The sequence below is a fragment of the Melozone crissalis genome, unplaced genomic scaffold (assembly GCF_028551555.1).
Source record: "Melozone crissalis strain CALT ecotype California unplaced genomic scaffold, PUWL_Pcris_2 ptg000042l_1, whole genome shotgun sequence".
Classification (NCBI taxonomy): Eukaryota; Metazoa; Chordata; class Aves; order Passeriformes; family Passerellidae; genus Melozone; species Melozone crissalis.
The window spans coordinates 44,399,583-44,421,085 of record NW_026535820.1 but is presented as its reverse complement, the minus strand read 5'-3'; the positions used below and the strand labels follow the sequence as shown (position 1 = coordinate 44,421,085).

Genomic DNA, 21,503 nt, shown 5'->3' with positions numbered 1-21,503 from the left:
AAATGTTGTATGTACTCAAAGGATGTATTAGTGAAAAGATCTTTCTGTGAAAAGATTTTTCTGTGAGGATTTATTAGCAGGATTTTTAGCTGATGGCATTTGCTGGCTGTAAAGATGTAAGATGTATTTTTTGAGGGAAATGTAAAAACCAGCAGAATGGTGGGGGAGAGAGTGAGAGTGCTCTCCCCCAGTGTGGCCAGGTGATGGGTGCCTGCTGAGCATCCCCTTAGACTGGTCTGTCTATGCCTCCAGTGCAGCATGTGGCTGTGATAAGGATTAGGAGTGATACTAGGCACTGTCTTTTCCTTGGACTTGTCCAAACTCCCTATGATTACTTCTTATTGGAGTATGCCAATCAAATGTAAATGTTGCTTACTGGTTTTTAAATCTCTTTGCACCCACATTATCCAGTAATAGTTATCAAGCATCTCTATGACCATTTTCTACTCTGTTATGCACTATGCTTGGTTTTTTCTGATGTAAACTAAAATCTTTAAAGACAAAAAGTAAAGAAAGGAGGAAGTGAGGAAGGGTGATCCTTTTGCCAGAGGGAATGACTTCCTATGAACATGGCAACAGCACTTGAGGGGTTTGCAGGTGCAGGCCATAGGGAATAACAACCTAAGAGTATTAGCACTAGAACAGCAAAGGGAAAAAAAACCTATCCACAGAGGTTCTGGAAAACAGCTTGAGTGCAAGACTACAGAACTATAAGCCTTTGGTGTTACTGAGGTGAAAGCACCTGAAAGTATCATGCCATAGGATGTTTTCAGATTTGTTGGAATTTAAAAGCTGAAGTTTAAATCTACTGAAATACATGAAGGGACTGTAACAGTCTCAACAAAACAGTGAGCTTAACCTTCACCTGTGGTGAGGTTGTTTTATATCCCTCCCAGGTGATATGAACAGGCCTCTGGACAATTGTTTAACTGTAGTGAAGAGGGAATTCCTGCTAAAAGCTGAGAAGTACACTTTTCAAGAGTGTTGGTTTAGCCACATGCAGACAATGCAGTAACTTTTGGGAGAAGCTTTTGAAATCTTTGTTTTCTCAGGAGCACTGTTACAACAGTATTCAATTTCAAGTAATTTTAAATCTTAAGAAAAATATTAATAAAGAGGTTTGGATATTACCTTCCCCCTGCCCCAGCTTGCTATATTGCAATCATGGGATCATGGTTGGGGAAAAAGGCACTGGAAGTCCTAAGTGAAAGAGAAGTCTTGATAGTCCCAATACAGTTTGTTAGGGGAGAGCCTCCAGAGGTCCATTAAAGGTAGTAATCTAAATCTTAGGTTAATCAATCAATAAAAAAAGTCTCTAAATGTAGAAATCTCTAAATGCAGAGCATAGGGAAGTGCCTTGTTAGAGGATGACTGGTTTGAGAAAAATGAAAGACTAAGAAGAGAGGAGAAAAAAAGAACCACAGTGAGGAAAAGAAATAGAAATCTATGACTTTGCTTATTACCTTTTTATTTCTCCAGAGAAAAAGAACTGGTATGAAAGCCAACACCACTACATTGGCTGGTTGGCAAGCAGTATGTTTTTCATGCTACTATTAAAAATTGCCAAGTGGGTGTTTTTTGTTATTAGTCAAAGAATTGGGTATCACGAATTAAATGTACTTGAGTTCTGCAGCTCTGTTTAATTAAATTTTTATCAAACTTAAATTTTGAGGCAATGAGTAAGTAAAAATTCATTAAATGGAATCTTGTTTGGTGGTAAATAAGCCCGATGGACTGAAAGATGAGTAAGGCATTCTTAAAGACCACTTGGAAGTAAATATTAATTTAAAATGTCATAACCTTACAAAATAAAACACTTCCCCCATTTTATACATTTTGAAATCTATATGTGGAAGAATTTAATTTACTTTAGTTGTGCATGTATTAGTAAATTAGAGGAGGGAGAGAAAACAAAAGACATTTTACTTTCAATGTTTTCTAGCTGAAGACTTCTTGTATGAGCAAGTAACACAGCTGGACAAATATCTCTTCCTGAGTTACTGTGGAAGAAGTGCCATGCAACTTCTATTTTTACTTAATGCATCTAGCTCTTTTCAAAGATGGTCTGGTAGGCACACCTGAAGCTAAGACTGGTAGGAGTTTTCCAAAGGACAGCTGGAGGTTTAAATAACTTCTAAGTGACTGGGAAAAAACCCCAAAAAACCAAAACAGCAAGCTCAGCATAGCTGCTGAACTGTTTTAATGAATATATTGTGTATAACAGTAAGTACAATGGAAATAACTTTTTATTAAAATCTTTAATGCCAGAGATGTGTAGTGCACAAGTTACTTACATCCTGTTCACTATATGGTGAAACTTTATGATTGGACTGTATCTCAAAGTTTTTTTTCACCCTAAATGATTCTATCACTTAGTATGAGTACATCATGTCTCAGCTGCAGAGCTGGCTTCTCTCTCTGGAGCATAGGAAGTGCTTTTCTAATGACCTGTAGGTCAGAGGAGTTACTCCTGTGAGCTCAGTGCACCTGTGAATGGAGATTTAAAAAGCTGCAGAGCAGTTTAGTTCAGCTGTGTCTGAACAACTCTAAAAAACTGTAAATGAGTGTGGTGAAAAACTTCAATTCAGCACAGCAATAGACCCCTTCAAATGTTAATATTGCTAAAAGGGAAGAACATATTTCATATCTATTCAGTTGCTTCTGTGTGGATCCAGGTCTTCTTTTGGTGCTGGCAACTAAAGTTAGGATAGTTTTGGGACATGGAACAACTCACAGGACCTGAATCATAGGACTTGTCTGATATCTAACAAAAAAAGGGCGAACTCTTAATTGACAATTTTTCTGGGGGGGCTATTCCATGGAAAACAAATTATCCAAATGGAAATTTTGTTCTTAGGGCTAAGCTACCCAGAAACACTTCAGGTACAACCAAGCTTTTAGTTACTGATTTACTTATGTGGTATGCATAGCAGAAAAACAATCAGGCATGTGTCTTTAAGGCTTGTACTGCTGAATCCTCTTCCAACTAAAGTAAATAAAGGCTAGTGGAACAGAAAATACAAACAACTGCTAACATCACTACCTTCACTTAAAAGGATAACAAAACCGCTTGTAGAAACTAGTTAATATCTGTGAAAGTATTTACTACCTTAAAAAGTGAAAAATGACATCAATAATGAGTTTGCCCAGCCTCCCATGCTGATCTAGAAAAAGCACAAATAAGTTTTTTGACCTTTATAGTGATAGAAGTTGCACAAATTTCTATTTTATCATCTAATATGGCTAAAATGGAAATGTTGTTTAAAAATTGTCTCCAGTAACCTTTTGTGTTTTTTAGAGTGTGCATTTGTCTTAGGCTTAATGAAAAAGGGAAATTTTAACTAGTAGTGATCATGACCTCTTAAATTAGGATGATTACTAATTTCTGTATGTTAGCCAGTTGCTCACAAAGGTAGAAATAGGCTTCATGGTAGTAATGATCAGTTCAGAGACCGTAATTTTGACGTAAATTTTGGTTTAGATTTGTCATTTTCCCATTTGCGTACACTGAATTTTCATTTGCCATTCTAACACATCATAGTTGCTCAGTCTTGGAAGTTTCTGTAATTCATTGTGCTCGTCCTTATTACGTTGAATAACATACTTTTGTCTGCAGATGTCACTCTTGTAGCTTTTCCTTTTTTCACCTGATGCGCGGATGCCTGGAGCGCTCCACTTATGCCTTAAAACTGTTGCTGTAAGATCTAACTATTCATTTTTTTTTCCTATCCTCTCCATTCCAACCTTTAATCAAGTCTCTATCTTTGAAGGTCATTTCCCTTATGCTTTTCCTAAAAGCACTTGACAATTGATCTTTTTGAAAGCTTTATTTGCAAATCCATATAATTTAGCTCAATCTTCTTTACACTAATGCTTATTAACCTCTTTAGTGAACCTCAGCAGTTCATGAGGAGTGTTCCTCTCTTCCACGAAAATATTTTTGGGTTTTCCTTTGGAAATTAAATAATTTGAGCCGCCTCTTAATTATATGCTTTAATATAATGCCTGTTACTTTACCTACCAAGGCTTCCTCATCAGGTGTTTCTCATTCAAATATCCCCTGAAGGTGTGCATTTATTTTATTAGGCAGAGCCCAGTCCTCTGACACTGATGCAGAATATACATCACATTAAGAAGTTTTACTCTTTTGTCTGAGTTCCTTTGCAATTTCTGGGCATCTAGCCATCTGAGGCATTACTTTCATTCATTTAGGAAAAAAACAACAAGTTTGTTTTTTTTTTTTTTCCTTTTTAGCTTATAAACTCATACCTGGCCCCAATATTTGCCTCCTTAAAGGGAGGTTTCTGTGAAGAAAATACTGAATTCTGCAGCAAAAATATATACAAATTTAGTATTCTTCTATTGCTTTCTTATAGAATCATAGAATGATTTGACTTAGAAGGGATCTTAAACAACATCTAGTTCCAACCCCCCTGCTATGGGCAGGGACACCATCCAGTAGACTAGGTTGCTCAAAGCCCCATCCAGCCTGGCCTTGAACGCCTCCAGGGATGGGGAACCCACAGCTTCATCTTGCTGGCTCTCCTCTGGACTCACTCCAACAGGTCCATGTCTTTCCTGGGCTGGTTGCAGCACTGCAGGTGGGATCTCACCAGAGAAGAGCAGAGGGGCAGAATTCCCTCTCTCCCCTGCTGCCCACGCTGCTTTGGATGGAGCCCAGGACACATTTGGCTTTCTGGGCTGCAAGAGCACACTGCTGGGTCATGCCCAGCCTCTCATCCACCAGCACTTCCAAGTCTTGCAATGCCATGTTTTTTTTGAAGACATTGTGGGAAATTTCCTGTTATTGTGGTGAACCATGGCAGGGACCCTCATTATCACCACTTTGTATTTCTTATCAGCTATTATTCAGTCTGCTTCATCTTGCCTTATTGCATCTTTGTCTAAGCTGTCAGGTTTTAATTTATCTGGATTTTTTCCATGTCTTTGTTGTTCCAGCTTTTTGGAGGATGCCTGCTGGCTTTTGCTCTACTTTTTAGCTATGCTGACTGGCTTGTGCTTTTTTTCAAGTTTTTCCATGGTAGAAGCTGTGCAATTGCACTCCGTTTTCAGTATGGTGTTCTTAAATAGTTTGCATGTTCTCTGCAAAGGTTTAATTGTTTTGACTAATTGTTTTGACTGGTTATTTGTATCTTCTTACTTTTAGTGGCTACCCAGTTTGAAGATGCATTGGTTTTTCTAAAGCTTTTACTAGTGCTGTTGTGATGACCCACCCTTAAGGGGAAGGAAGCACCTAAGATTTACAAATGCTCTCTGTTCAACAGGAACAAAAAAATGTAAGAGTGTCTGCAAACAATTAGAAAATTTTATTGGTGCATTACACATACACACTTGGATGGAATTTGGTGTGTAAGTCTCTGACCTACTATATTAGGTCAGAGCAGGAGTTTGGATGAAAGAATGTGGCAGAAGGGACAGAAAAATTTAAAGAGGGAGAGATTAATTAAAGAAAAAAAAGAGAAGGTAAAGGAAAAGAAAGAGAAATTCAAGAGTGGGACATGAATTAAAGAAAGGAAGCAACAGAGAAAAAGAGAGAAAATGATCATCATTTCTGGTTCTAGCATCAATCCAGCAGATAAGAATTGATCTAGCTGTGTCAGTCTGCCAGTGAGACATCCAGGGTCCTGGGGGGCACTGTCCAGGCTTGGGAAAGTACCTTTTTTATGGACAGGTTTCTCTCTTTCTAAGTTAGTTAGTGATCATGTGCAGGCCTTTCTGGAAAGGCATTGGAGGGGTTTGGGGGTCACTGGTGTCTCAATCCCATGTTGTAGTTCATGCCCACTTCCTGCCACTCGTTCCTGCACTTGTGCTGTAGTGTGTTGTGGCTCCTTCCTAGGGAAAAGTGCTGCTCCATCTACAGCCTGGCCTGCCTTCTCCAGCAAAGTCTTGTTCTTTCTCATGCTGTGTCAGCACCACTGAGGTTGTTGTGTGGCCTGGGTGGAGTGTGGGGATGCATCATCAGAAGCCATCTTGTCACCAGCCAGGTTCTCTGGGCCTCTAGAGCTGTGAGGTTGTTACATTTGGTGTTTTATTTGAACTCTAATATTTTGAACCTGATATTGTGCCTTTTTAGGCACTGAGGCCTCATGTGTTTTTGAATTATGAACCTTCTATTATTGATGTCTAAAAAAATTAGTATCAGCATTGCAATCTGAAATGGTATTTCCCAGGTGTATATGAATGCAGCTGAAGTTACTTACTTCATGGACACCCCTTGTCACCGTCAGCATGTCACAGTCAATACTTCCAGGCTAATTAGCCAGACAGGAATATCATATGCAGTGTCTATCTTGTTTGTGACTGAAACTTTATGCTGTTGGGCTCTGGTTGACTCTCCAACTTGTTTGAACACTGAACTCCTTTAAACCAGTGTGCATTTTCCTACATTTCCTATGTAGTAAATACCTTGATGTATGGCACAAAGTACCAATGGATATCCTCCTTATGCTATTCTGCAGTTTCTAATGCGATTGTTACAGCCTTTCTTTGTTCAAAAATAGTATCTCAGATCCTCCAACTTTGTTTCTAGGACTTTTCCTGCTTAAGCAAAAGCAGTTATGTACTTGTTTTAGTTTTCTGTTTTCTCCTACCTTGTTCAAAAGGACAACCTTTTACTGCCCAGCATTTTGCTATGGCTTGCAGTGTGACAAGTGGAACCCTCTGCTTTATCACATAATTAGCTCCCTGTGCTTCATACACGTGCATATGGGTTTTGAGAACAGACGATCTTTCGGGCCTGATAACATTTCCTCAGGCTAGGTTTAAAACCTCCTCACTAATATTTAGGAGTAAAAGCCACAAAGTTTATCTAAATTGTTTCTTCCAAAACCATTCGTTTAATTTCAGGAGTGTTCTCATCTTCCAGTGAATCTGGGCCTTGTTTCTTTCCTGGTCTTCAGTTGCATGCTGAAAATTTATCATTCTCTTTAGTCTGCTTTTCTAGGGATATTGGAATATCTGAGTGGTGCTAGGGATTCTTGAAAATCCTGAGGTAAGGTATTTTGCCTTTGATCCTTGTACTGGCTAAGTTGATGGCCACAATGTCCACATAATTTGAAACAGCAAAGACTGTGTGTAGGTTTGAGGTGTGAGGTTTTGTAGCTCCTTAAAAAATTGGAAAATGTATCACTTCCATGTTTACCTGAACGGCAAATTTCTGTCCTTGCAATAATGTCTCTTCATTTGGTAAGATCCACGCATCCTGTTTGTCCTGGTAAACAGAAGGCTAATTATTTATCTGTCAACTATATAATTAAGTGTTTTATCTTTAAATTTTATATTTTTATTGGTGGATCAAATAGGCAAGCATAGCCTGGAGAAAAAATGTTTTGCCTAAAGCAGAAGAGGGAATTACACTAGGACTTCCTACATGGTAGGCTGGCTCTTTAAGCAGTACTATCTTTCACATAAAATCCTTGTTAAATAGCAATGTAACATGGTTAAAGTCTGAGTCATATCTGTTACCTCATCAAGCAAGTAAAAAGTGTAGTTTTCAGCTATGATAGCTTTTTCTCTTTTTTTTCTTTTTTAAAAAAATATCTTTGAGCTGAAGACGTTAGGTGGCTGACAAATTGTACACTTGTTAGACATTTTAAGACAAAAAGCATTTTTTGGAACGAAAAGCGATCCATGTGCCTAGTAGTGCAAGAAATTACTAAACATGTTGAAGTTTTAATTTTTCTCAGCAAAGTAGTTAAAAATACTTGCCTTCAAGGTATTAAAGCCCCAGTGTTATTTGACTTTGAAAACAGCTCAAGGTAATGTCTACCTTTAGCTCTGGTTATTTGCATTGTAGCTGTATCAAGAGAATGCAGCAGAGTCAAATATCCTTTTCTTGTAGTTCCTGCAGTTACATTCAGTGTAGATTGTCATCTGTGATTTGTCAGTGATCATGTCTGTAAAGAATATTTCAGTTGCCAAATTTTATATAGACTATTTTGTGAAAAAAAAATCAAAGTCATGGACACTTTCAGCTTTCAACCACTAGATGGTAGCTAACTACTATCTACTACTCCTAATTGCCCACAGTAAAAGAACCCTTGTTGCCAAAGCTGTGCAGTGTGACACTAACAAAAAAATTATAGAATCATAGAATACACTGAGTTGGAAGGGACCCATCAGCATAATCGAATCTAACTCCTGCCCCTACTCAGAACACCTCAGGAGTCACACCATGTGCCTGAGAACATTGTCCAAATGCTTCTTGAACTCTGTCAGGCTGGTGCTGTGACCACTGCCCTAGGGAGTCTGTTGCAGTGTTTATTCACCCTCAGGGTGAAAAACCTTTTCCTGATATCCAACCTAATTTTCCTCTTACTCAGCTTCAAGCCATTCCCCTGGGGCCTGTCACTTGCCACCACAAGAGGAGAGAGCAGTGTCTGCCACTCCTCTTCACATCCCACTGTGGGGATGGAGACCTGAAGGACCCCACTAGTGACTGGTCTCCAGCCTGATGTTACCCCATTTACTAATTTTGATACTGGAACACAAAAAAAATCTTTTGACATTGTGAAATGAACTTTCATAATTCCTAAAATAGTACAACAACTCATTATTTTAGTCTGAAAAGTGTTTCTCTAGCACAGTTGATTGTGTGCTTCATAGTTTTTTACTCATCTGCACATCAGTAATTTATCCCAAATCAGACTTAATGCTTTGCTGTGTGTGGAGCAGAGCCAAGGCTAGCCAGAGACATATGACAGACTAAAATTATTCTTAGAATTCTCAGTTATAATACAAGATCCTCATTAATGTATAAACTAAATTATTAAAAATAATCCAACTTCACCATGGATCTTGCACTCCTGAAGCATCTGGAGAGAAAATGCAAATTACAGATCTGATGGTATATCATTAATACAATAAAGGTAAAAGAGGATTTTTTTTAAAGTTGGTTAAAATCTGCAAGAAAACTTCCCCCCCCCCCCAAGTTATAAAAATGTTTCTATAAGTCAAATCTGGTACTGGGATAGAATGTTCTGGTCAAAAGTCTGAAAAAAACCCACCTAGATTATTTGATCTGTTTACATAGCCAGTATACACTATCCAATCTAATGCTCTAGTTGATGTAAAATGGATGTAAAAAAAATTCCTAAAGCAGTATTTTTATAGCAGTTTAAGCCAAAATCAGCTAAACTATATTTAAGGCTGGGCATAATTTCTTTTTGTGGCTTATAAGCCAAAGAAGAGGTAGAGGTTATAAGAGTCTGGCATGTAATTGTGGACCAAAAGATTTCTTCTCGGCTGTCTGGGTTGGTTGCATTAATTAAAGGGCCTCTGCTGCAAGTCTGACTTTTGACCTGAGGACAGCAATGACCTGATGATGGCAGTTAAGCACTGTCTCAACCACTTCATTATTTTCCATTTTCTTTTTTTAACTTAATGAGATGGAAGATCACAGGAAGTTAAATTCCATGAACATCAATGATCTTTGAATGACTCTAACCAGTATCAGTGTATAATCTAGTACTGTAAATGCAGGCTGCCCCAAGGGTTCTGAGGATATATTACAGCTGCAAGGAGAGTTCCTGTGTAAGGTAATGATTTGTGATTATTTGAAATCAACACATATATGGGTTCCCTTCATGGGTTAGATTAATCCTTGTCATGATTGACAGCCATTTTAATTCTAAAAATGTCACATTCCAAGTTACTTAAATGACTGAGATTTCTGGAGTTCGAAGACTGTTTCTTTTTGCAAATGATAAATGAGCTGACAGAGATGCTCTGTTAGGCTTGCCATTCACAAACAAGAAAACTAATTGAAGATGGGCAAGTTGAGAGAAGACTTAACTGCAGGGATCATGAGATTGTGAAGCTTAAAACCCTGAAAGAACCTTAGATTTTAGATCTTGAGAATTCTGACTTCTTGAGAGGATCTTCTGGTGGGAACCCATGAAGGACTTCCCTAGTAGGAAACTGGGCTGAAGAAAGCTTTGTGACCTGCAAGTGTAAAATCATTGGAACACATAGACAGGCCATTCAATGTACAGAAGGAAGAGGGAGACCTTGTAGGAGGCCAGCACAGATGAACACAGTGTGTCTGAATGCAAACATGCAAGCTTCCTTAGAAGCTAGGGATGAAATAGAATCAGGGCCGCCCAGGAAGGATATAGACACAATGCCTGAGTTCACAGAGATAGAGTTAAGAAGCTTAGTTGGAGTTCAAACTTTTGAGAAGGTCAAAGGGAAATGACAATATTGTTTTTAAGTACACTGACAGCACAAGAAAATGTAGGCTGACTGCTCAGGGGAACAGGAAACTAAGGAGCAAAGAACATGGGAAGGCTGAAGTTTTCAGTGAATTTTAAAATAAGTTTTCATGAGCTGTCTTTGCCCTTTGGAGCTTTTAGACCTTCAAGCCTCCTTGCGTAGTGAACAAAAATGAAGGTTTATCTGTGGTAACCAAAGGTACCAGAGGGACTTAAGGAGCACTTAAGCCAATTGGTTGTATAGAAGTTAGAAGTCCATGGAGGCAGACAATATACACCTGAAGGTCCTGAGAGAGGAAACCAATGTCATTTTGAGGCCCATCTCTCTTCAAAAGGCCGTGATGATCTGGGGAGGTTCCTGATAACTAGAAAAAGATAAATGTTACACCTGTCACAGAATCAATTGGATTGGAAAAGACCTTTGAGATCATCAAGTCCAACCTGTGACTGAACAGCACTATGTCAACTAGATCATGGCACTGAGTGCCACCCCCACTTAAACACCTCCAGGGACAGTGACTCCCTCACCTCCCTGGGCAGCCCCTCTCAATGTCCTGTCACCCTTTCTGTGAAGAAATTCTTCCTGATGTCCAACCTAAACCTCCCCTAGTGCAGCTTACTACTGTATCTTCTTGTCTAAGAAGAGGAAAAAAGGGAGGATCCTGGGAATGACACGCCAATCATCTGCTCCTGGTAAGGTTGCGGGGCAAACTGTTCTGGAAGTGTTTCACGGCACACGAAGCACCAAGATACTGATTGGGAGCAGCCATAGTAGATTTACAAGTGTCACATTATTCTTGATCAGCCTGATTTCCTCTGTGGTGAGATGGATGGCTGTGTGGGAAACTGGGAAGCAGAAGTGGTGGGTACTGAGAGAGCTCTGCTCGTTTTGCCACAGGAAGAAAAGGCTAAGGGGAGATCTTCTTGCAGCCTTTAATTGTCTAATGAGAGGGAAGAGAGACAACAGAGCTGAACCCTTGATTAATGCTTTGTTAAGGTTTGTGGTAATAAAAGCCAACATACACGAACTGGAACGTGGCAGATTTCAGCTTGATGGGAACAGTCTTTATGCTGGATGGTCAAATTATGTTTGGCACAGTTATATAGCCAGAGGGTGCAGAATTTCCACCCTTAGAGCTATTAAATCTGCAAACATCTCTGAACAACCCACTCTAACTGGACCTGCTCTGAGCAAAAGACTGTCTAGATAACTTTTGGAGATTTAAAAAAATTCTTATAATTTTATGAATCTGTAAGTTATTTGCCATGACTTTATAGCATTTTAGGAAAAAGATCCATGATTTTTAGCTGGTTTTTCAAGAGACTTAAGTAAGGGATTTTTTCCTCCTCATTTTTTTAAAAAGAACTTTTATTGCTGCAGGGTGAAGTTGAGCCTATTGGGCTGAGCTTTTACTTTAGAAATTACATATATCATGCAAATAAGTATAGAATCAGAGAATGGTTTTGGTTGGAAGGAACAACAAAGATCAACTGGTTCCACCCCCTCTGCCATGTGCAGGGATGTCTTCCATTAGGCCAGATTGTTCAGAGCCCCATTCAGCCAGGCTTGCACACATCCAGGACTTGGGCATCCACAGCTTCCCTGGGCAACCTGTGCCGGTTCCTCACCACCCTCACAGTGAAGAGCCTGCTGTCCTGCAGTTTAAGGCCATTCCCTCTTGTCCTATCACTACCATGCCATTGTGAAAAGTCCCTCCAGCCTTCTTTCAGGCCCCTGTTAGGAAATGGTAGGTGCTGGAAGGTCTCCCCAGTGCCTGCTCTAATCCAGGCAGAACAGCTCTGGCCGTCTCAGCCTGTCTTCACAAGAGAGCTGCTCCAGTCCTGTGATCACCTTAGTGGCTCTCCTCTGGACTCCTTCCAACAGAATGAAAATAATTAATTCCTCAGTGAATGTATCCGTAGGAATTAACTTTATATGTAATATTTAATAGTGTGTTTAATTTTAAACGACAGCCCTCTAAAGGCTTCAGAGAAATCTATGGATGTTTACTTTTACCCTAAATGCAATTTTTCAGTCTTTCAGACATGTATGCACAACTGGATTTGACTACAGTAGGTGGGAAAATGTAGATAATGCAGGGAAAATGGTTTTTGCTCATGTGATTTTTGTCAATGCTAAGGTTGTCAAGTGCTTTTAGACATTACTCACATTGATATGAGTGGAAGCAGAAATATTTAGGGACATTTTAAGCCAGAAATAGCTGTAAAATGTCTGTTTTCTTGTTCCTAATACTGGATAATTAGATTGTTTTTCTTGGCCTTTTGAAGAGGACATTGGATTATGTTCAGTCACTGAAGTGGAAAAAAATTAAAGCTCTTTTACGAAGGAAAAAACCTAACATTTCTTGCTGAAGAAAAATTTCTGTATTAAGCAACCATTGTACAACTGAAAAATAAATGTAACTGAATGTACTTCTATAAAAGCATGAATAGAAAACTCGGTAATTTACAAGTCTGTAGGTAAAAGATATTTGAAAGTTGCTTGACTGTTGCTGTATATTTAAACAGTCACCTGTGACAAGGAAACAAAGATGCCTGTTGACACAAGGATTGCTTCAGAAGGCTAAACACAAATCAGAGAAGCAGTTATAAAATTGACTTCTGCAAATACTTATGGTGCCCTTGAGTATGATGAATCGTATCCAGCAGTGTTTGCATGTAAACAGTATCACCTTAACAACACTGTGGTTGGTAGGAGTAACTTTAAAGGCCTAATCTGTAGGCAGTAAATTCTGGTGGCTAGAGACCTCTTGTTTCTGTGGTAGTGCAATTTAATTTTCTAGCAATTTGTGTGCACACTAGAACTGAATTTTAAATACAGAGATAAGGTTAATAGGTGCTGGGTTTTTTTATGTCCTTACTATATTTTCCAGAGTTATTTTGGCATTCCTACTGAAAGGAAAGGAACAAGTGCAAACAAAACGTTGGGGGGAGTACAAAATTATGAATGTAAAAGCTTTCCCCATGGATTAGGGATTGTTCCTGAAAAACAGTGCTTGATGCTTATATTGAATAGTACAATGTTTAGAGCTGGAAGAAAGCAACTTTGGAAACAAAGCATTGGCAGAGTGATAAAGGTAAGGAAAACCGAATTTTTAACTAGGTTTAGACTAATAAATACGTAATTCAAATAAAGGTGTGTGTTGAGGGGGGATGGCATAGAAAAAAAGTGTTTTAAAATAGGTGTAAGTGGATGATGTTAGTTGCATAATTTGTTTTGAAAGGCAAATTTGCACTGGGAGGTGTTTATGCATTTGGCTAGTGGTGCTTGTGTCTTGCCCAGATTGTTGCAATGGTCTGGTAATGGTATAATTTCACAAATGCCATATTAGAACGCTAAAGAGTTTGACGTTAGATGTAGCAACAAAACACAGGTTGACTCTGCCATGAAGGAAAATAGAAATGTAACTTCACTTTCCCCATACTTCTAAGATGGGAACAGAATTTTGACACCAATACTTAGCATTGAGAACCTACAACAGACTATAGAAGTCATTAAGATGCTTAGACTCATTTTAAAAGCTGGTTATTTAAGCAAACTGTTCCTGAGTTAATGCAATGTGCAAAGCTCTGATTTTTGAGATTTAAGAGTTGGATAAGGGAACTGCCCTAGTTGTTTAGGATTTGTATTTTTTTGGAAAGAGGAAATAAAACCATTCAAACTTGAAGACTGAAAACTCGGGGTGCTTGAAAATATGTGAAATGGAGTGCAGTTTACCTTTGAAGGGAAATTCTTGAGCAAGGCTTACGTAATATAAAACATCTTAGCAAGTTAAAGGAGAGACAAAGGAGTTCCACGCTGATTAAATAAATTTTGGATAAGTCAGTAAATTAACAATAAAACATTATTACTTTTTTGACTCTTTCACTATTGAACTTCCCTGTAAAGTCATGCTCATCCATAAGACTTTGATTTCAGCATGTCTAAATTTTGTGATGCACAGTGTTCTGACAACAAAATGCATTATTTGCTGGATAAAGAGTGTTCAGAACAAGTTTTATCTTGTGTGCATGTGACTTGCATATTAACAACATTGTTGCTAACTCTATTCAGGGTGTCTGCATCAGCAGCTACAGTCTGTAATGGAGAATCTGGCAATAGTCAATAGCTGGTTTCTAAGCCTCTTGTTTTAAAAAAATGAACCCCTTGAATCTCTGACTTGTGCTCTTTCAGTACCTGCGGCTTAAATATATATAATTTTTTAGCAGCTATGAAACTTTTTGAAGATTTTAATTTAATCTCAAATTATTTCTTCAGATTTATGGGGAGAGATTTATGGGTTTAGGTATATAAAAGATACATTTAGGAATCTCTCCCTTTTCTTGCTTCAGGAAAAGATGTGTAACTGGACTAATCATCAGAAAAGGACTTTTCAGTTAATGAGTTTAGCTTTGGCCCTTCATCTGTTATGGGACTGTATCATATAGCCTTCCTTACTTTCATAACCAAAAGTGGTAAAAGAAACCCAAAACTAAACTTGGCTGTGTTACCTGTGTTGTTCTTTACATAAAAAAACCCCCAACAAACCTGAGCTGAAGCTGTACCATAAAAAACTTGGACAATATTTCCAGATATCTAAGTGAGACAGTGTTTATCTCTTGTAAATACTGCATTCTCCTACATCATGGGACATGATGTATGACCCTGATCAGAGTTGCTGCTGATACTTTTCAGGATTTGCATGTCAGTGTTACTGCACATAACAGCAATTTCTCTTTTACCTACATAAATGATCCTCTGTATGCTTCAGCATTCTTCCATCTTCAAATCTTAGTCTTTCAGTGTTCTATGAAATTCTGAATTGCATAGAGCTGCCTATTCTTGGGTAATATTTTTTGGTATAGATTCTGTTTAGGCCTATGTACTTCTGTAGTGAATACTTCAGGATTTAAAACTACAAAAACTCTTAGGCCATGACCACAATGCTGATTTGAAGTGAGATGTGAGGGTAGCTAAAGGGGAAAGGGAAGAATGAGAGGTAGAAAGCTCAGCATTTTCTTATAATTAGTTCTCTGAGATTACTAATCCTAAGTAAAGAATATCTTAAAAATTCATTCTTTTAGTAGAATGCAAATGGAAGCTCAGAAGATAGACTGGGGGATAGTTTCCAGCATGGCCTCTTAGTGTTTTAAATACATAAATTAGTGGTTTTCTATTGAAAGCACTGAAATTAGGTTTCCTCTACTTTTCTGTGTACAATCTAATCCTAAAAGTGAGGCAGAAGTCTCTTCTAATGACTGCAACAACTAATGTGCAAGTTTGTGATTAAGCAACACATCATTTGGGAAGGAAGTTTGTAGAAATGATAAGTCATCAAAATATAGAAGCATGACAGCTTGAATTATATTGAGTGCTCTTGCATTGTATTGTAGCACCTCAGGAAAAAATGTGTGGAACTTGCATTAGTAATAGAAATAGCCTACATATCAAAACAAATGCCTTCCAGTAGTGACATGATAGATACAAGTCAAAGTGTTTATCTTCATAAAACTATAGCTTTATCATTTAGCTAATAGTTTCCCGTTTCTCTAGGTATGGTTCATTAAGTAATTTAAGTTAATTGCACTTAAAGTTTAGTGATATCTTAATGAACATTCTTGTGGCCGGACTTAGACATTAAATATTGCCCAGTGTTGTATGAACAGCTATGCACAATAGCTTGTATATTTGTTATAGGACTTGAGACACAGCAAGTAAAAAAGTTTTAAACAAACATTGGGACATGATTGCTCAGTTTGAGAAGAAGGTACTCATGATTTCAGCCTATACAAATAGCAACTTGTCGAAGAAATGGAAGCTATGAACATGTCAAGAGCATCTGTATAGGTGGAGATGGTGGCTTAAAAAACAGTGTTAAGATGTAATCTTGTATAGTAATATATCTGGAGCTCTATGTTGGAAACACAAGCAGAGTACAAAAGTAGTCTCTGTAGTTTAGGTAGAACAAAAGGCTTCTTTCTGTATTAAATAGAAACTAATTGGTAGAGTATTGGTTTGTATTATTATTATTTTTTTAAAGGTGCCCTATCAGTTGTGTTCAAGTTACTGGAACAATAGTTTTGAGTACTCTATTGTTATCATCTAGTGTGAATAGAGCTGCTTCAGAAAAAATGGTTGCTTTTTGCATGTCTAATGAGGAGGAAAATTTCTGCTCATGTTTAAAAGCATTTAGGAAAAGCCAATCCTGTGATGACACTTTACTTTCAGGAAACTGAACACTATGTTTAGGATATGAGGGGGTAAAATAGCACAAAGTACATGTATAAATTAATATGCTACTGTGTTCTTCAGACATATCTGTGTAAAAAATAGGATTTGTATGTTTGCCTTTTATATGGAAAAACATTTCAAAAGCATTCAGCATTTATGAAGGCATGGTAGTATTACCAGTTTACCAGGTATTTGAAAATTCCTTCAGAAAGTAGTAAAGATATTTACATAAGTGTATAAAGTATATTATGCAGGTCCTTTTGGCTCTGCAAAAGCTTGTGGATAAATCACTTATGCATACTTTATAAAGTTACTAGTTTTCTCCTAATCACCAGGGAAATAAGGATTGAATTTACCTCCAATGAAACATCATTCTAAATTTCTTTTGAAAATGAAATTATATTGAATCTTGTAACCCACAAGCACAATAATACCAGTAACTATTCCAGAAGGCTATTTTGTCTATAATGTAATGAGGTGTGTTACATATGGGATTTCAATTTAATTAGAAGAGTAGGCTTACTGCTTGAAGAATGGTATAATAGCTATAGTTAAGCACATTTGTAAACACTTGTGTACCTTGAGGCTTGTGGTTTGTTTTACTTCTCATTATATTAAAGAGATAATGTATAAAACCCTAGCTTCCTTCAGCAGCATCTGTCTTTATTAGAGAGTGCTTACAATATCTTCCACGAGTAACAAAGATCAGTCAGAATCCTGTCTTGACTTGATGGTCATACGTGACTAGACTGAAAAGCTGAGACAAAGGACTTAGGGTGTTGAAGGTAACATGCAGAATAATCGAGCTGTACATATAAAATATTTTTTTCCTACAAAGCCTTTCAACAAATTAGCTTTCTGTACAACATTATTTATGATAGAAATGTTGTGATAAATATGAAAATGGAACACCAGAAACAAACTGTAAAATTGTAACAAAGGCTGCTTCTAAAATTTTCACTTGAGTGCCATAGAAACATAAATCACAAGTGTGGATTGAATGTAATAGCCTTTATTTTTAAAAAGAAATTGTAAAGTTTTATTTATTTTTGTCTTGAAATTAGATTGTGAGTTTTTTATTGTCCACTTTGTATTTAATAACAGCAAAATCTCAAGGATGAGAGGGAGGCTAAACGTGCTCGTCTGGATGGCAGACATGATTACTTACTGGATATTGTTGCCTCTTGTGTCAGTCTGGACAAAGCAGAAGTAGAAGATGCTATTCTTGATGGAAACCAGGTAATCTGATGAATTTGAAAGTGGAGCTCATAGTATATTTTGGAATTAATATTACCATTAAATTCTTGGTGAGATAGTTCTCAGACTTCGCTCCTGAGGTCACTCAAGTCTTCTCCTTGAAGAAGTGGTTTTTTTTCAGCATCTTTAATTAATTTGAACAAACATGTCCTTAATTCCAGGACCTATTGTAAGAATACTGATTTTTAAATTGATTAGAATTTCTCCTTTCCAGTGGTTATAGTTAATATGCTAAAAACTGTGACTGTATTTCAAAGTGAAACCACAGTGTGAAGTCTTCCAGTCCTTGAGTACACAGCACAGAGAGGTTCAAGAGTCCTGTCCACAGCAGGTTGCATGTTGTCATTTCCATAAGGCTGCCAGCATTTGTAAGACTCTATTGCAATCTAGATCAGCAAATTAAAATAGGTAGAAGCCACTTGACAAAATAGAATGGCTTATGTGATCTGACTGTGACTGCATGAGGGCTAATACAAATTCATATATTGAGACACTGAAAAATATCACTTTTTAAACAAGCTAGGTAGATGGAAGTAGATATCTTACTTCCTGACAATAAAGTAAACATGGCTGTGGTTTGGGTTTTTTATGATTTGTTTTCTCTTGTATTCTCTTTCCATCTACATGCCTTCAATTTAGGCATTCCATTTCAGTGCTAATATTGTTGAGAAACTGAAGAAAGTCCAGTGGAAGACCAGTAAGAAAGGGACACAGGGAACATGAAGTATGAGATGAGGGAGAAGAAGAGGTTGAGTGGCAGTCAAATAGTAGCCTGCAGCTCCTTGAAGAGTGTTTGCAAAGATGACAGAGCTGAACTATTCTCAGTGGGAACAGATGATAACTTCAAAGATAAAGCCACATATTGCAAAATGTCCACCAAGAGACCCTTCTTCACCAGGAGGGTAATACAACATGGGAATAGGTTACTTCAAGTCAGTTGTGGAATTCCTGTCCTTGGGGTTTTGGAGACTTAGCCTAGGAAATGCTCTAGATGATTTGAGCTGTTGTTGGTGACACAGGAAGCTGGCCTCAGGACCTCCCAGAAGTCTCTTCCAACATTTCTATGAGTTCATGATATAGCAAATGAGCAGTGCAGAACATTGTCATGCACATTAAAAAGCAGAATTAGTTTCAGCCTTTGTGCATTCTATCTCTAAATGGGTTTACTGGCAAACTATAGTGCCTGAGAATAGCTGTCAGATGAGGAAAATATTGGCAGTTTCTACACTTGGAAAGAGAGAAGTGTAATAGTTGTTTTGTCCTCATGTTGGAGGGCTCAGCCAAGATTTTCCGGAATAGCAGCTCATTATCTTGGTGTAACTGAGGCTTGTTATTAATGGAAGAGGGATAATTGTGACTTTCTTCCAGCTTCTGGTGATCTTCTAGCCTTTTTTCTACACTAGAAAGCACAAATAGTACCACCTAATGTTTCTGAAGATGAACTTGAAGGAGCCTTTTCTGCTAAAGTTAGCTATGCAATTAGGGACTACACAGAAGAGTGACTCAGATCTAGAAAAATAGTGGATGAGGTGTCTCAGACTTTCAAGTGCTCAGACATGCATCAGCATATTAGCATAAAGCAACTCAGTTTCTTCCTCAGCCTGTATGGCCTATACATGAGATTTGTGGATAACACTATCAATACATGCTTCAGTGATACTTGGTGGCAGCCTTGAATTGATGAAGAGCTGTTAAATTTTCTTAATGCTTTTAAATATGTAAAAGGAAAAGGCTTCCTCTGTCGCTGTGATATGAAACAAATCAATGACACATTATGATCTAAACATGATTTCACACAGATAGAGCGCATGAACAGGTTCCTGGCCCCCGGAGGTCTGCGTCATCTGATGTTCTACTACCAAGATGTGGAAGTAATGGATACAGGTAAAGCGACTTAGAATCTCCTGCAATGTGTTACAGTTGTGCTGAGCAAATGTGCAAGGAAAAAGAAAATAGTCAAGTTATAAGCTGTCAAGTTATATCTTATAAACTGGGACTTAAAGCAAGACAGGTTTGGTCACACCGAGGCATTGATCCTTGCCCATGAAATGATGATTGATGAAATTACCAAACCTTATTAGTGCACTTCTGCATGTTGCTACTATGGAGCAGCAAAGTACTTCCTTGTGAGCTCAGCAGCTCTTGCCTGTGGCAATTTGTTTTTGATAATTAAAAGGTGACTTTCACACAAGGTGAGAAGTGACAGATGCCATTCCTCTCCTCTTCAGTCCTGCCACCTGCTGGCCGCCTAGAAGCCATCCACATTTCTTGGCACATGACCATCCATCTAGGTGGTTCTGTTTCATGACAAATCTACATGAGACCCACATTATGGGTAGAAAGGTGTTACCCCAAAAGTCCTTTCTGCATGTATTCCTTTACTGAGTGCCCCCATGTTCCACACTTCTGGGGGAAACCTCCTTCTCCCTCACCCTGCAGGTAGCTCAGGACCCCTGTGACAATGACATCCTCCTTTTGCCCATGGCTCCTCTCCCAGAGCCTCCAGTGCTGCTGCTGTTGGCACCAGCCAGGTGCTCTGTGACCTCTCAGAGCCTGTGACTGGCTGGTGGGAGCTCACACCACTTGGTTACCCTGGAAGTACATGAACAGCCCTGTAAACATATCTATGCTTAGCTGTATAAATGTGTTTATACGTAGGTAAACATATACCTAGATGAATGTACAAATATGGATTTATATTTCATGCATTTTCACTATATCTGTACGTGTCCATTTTCTTCAGTATATCTGTATATATCTAAAAGGGATGAAAAGACTATTTAATATGATATAAGCAACTTTAATAAAAAAAGTTTCAATGCACATAGAAATACAGTGAAATGAAAACACGAACGCAACCACTGATTTAGAAATCTGAGGAGCAAGTTTTAACATGCCTGAGATGAAGTGGTGAAAGTATGACAAAGAGAGTGTGAGGCAAGGGTCAAAGCCTAGGAATCTAATGGGTGTTGCCCATACCCACCAACAAACCAATCAGATCACACTACAGTATGGTAGGATTTTGGTAACCTTTTGTGGTTTGGTACTAAAAATATAGGCAATATGGAAAGCAGTAGAAAAAAATACATAAGCAAAACCCAAATGAATTCACAGCAAGGCATGCATTGGGTGAATAAGAAAATGTCCTTAGAATATCATGCACAGGAGGGAAAAAAATTAAGAAAAAAAGGGTAGTGATGGAGAAGAGAGAGGGGATCAAGAGAGTAGGCTGGAGACTGACTTTGCCCACAGCTGTAAGTGCTGTCACTTGTAATACTGTCAGACCATAAAACTTCTGCTGTACATTTTCCCTTTGTATGTGGAGCAGAGTTTGTAAAAGAATTATCTGTGTTGATTGTTTAGGGCTGTGGTTCACAGGCTGTCAAAGCAAAAATCTCAGTTGTGATGGTAGCTACTAACTGGTAAATCTAAGTGAATTTTTGTGGCATTACATGCACCCTCTTGGGAAGGGCACTTACTATGGCCACATCATACCCAAACTGGTTTTCTGACCCTGATGAATCAACCAACATTTGTGTTAGGGCAGAGGATGATCCCATGAAGGGAGTGTACAAGGAATTCTGTGTTTCTGCAGAGCAGGAGCTGTATCTTTGAGTTCAGGAAGATCTACTTCAGAGACCTAAGGTGTCATTTAAAAGTTTGATTTTTTGCAGTGTTTTGAAGATCACTATTCATGTCAATTTTAAAAACCTCTAGCACCTTTTTCAGTAAGAGTACATCTTTTCTTAAGAGACTGCAGGTTATACTACCTACTTCACCTC

At 38.2% G+C, this 21,503-nt stretch overlaps 1 protein-coding gene across 1 annotated transcript in view; it reads left to right on the top strand.

Moving 5' to 3' along the window:
- The first annotated feature begins 15,976 nt into the window (after positions 1-15,976).
- DNAH5 (dynein axonemal heavy chain 5) overlaps positions 15,977-21,503 on the top strand; it is a 113,959-nt gene continuing 108,432 nt past the window's right edge. The window contains exons 1-3 of the mRNA XM_054285448.1: positions 15,977-16,000; positions 17,569-17,703; positions 19,521-19,610. Of these exons, the coding sequence (XP_054141423.1) occupies positions 15,977-16,000; positions 17,569-17,703; positions 19,521-19,610 (249 nt within the window). The remainder of the gene's footprint in view (positions 16,001-17,568; positions 17,704-19,520; positions 19,611-21,503) is intronic.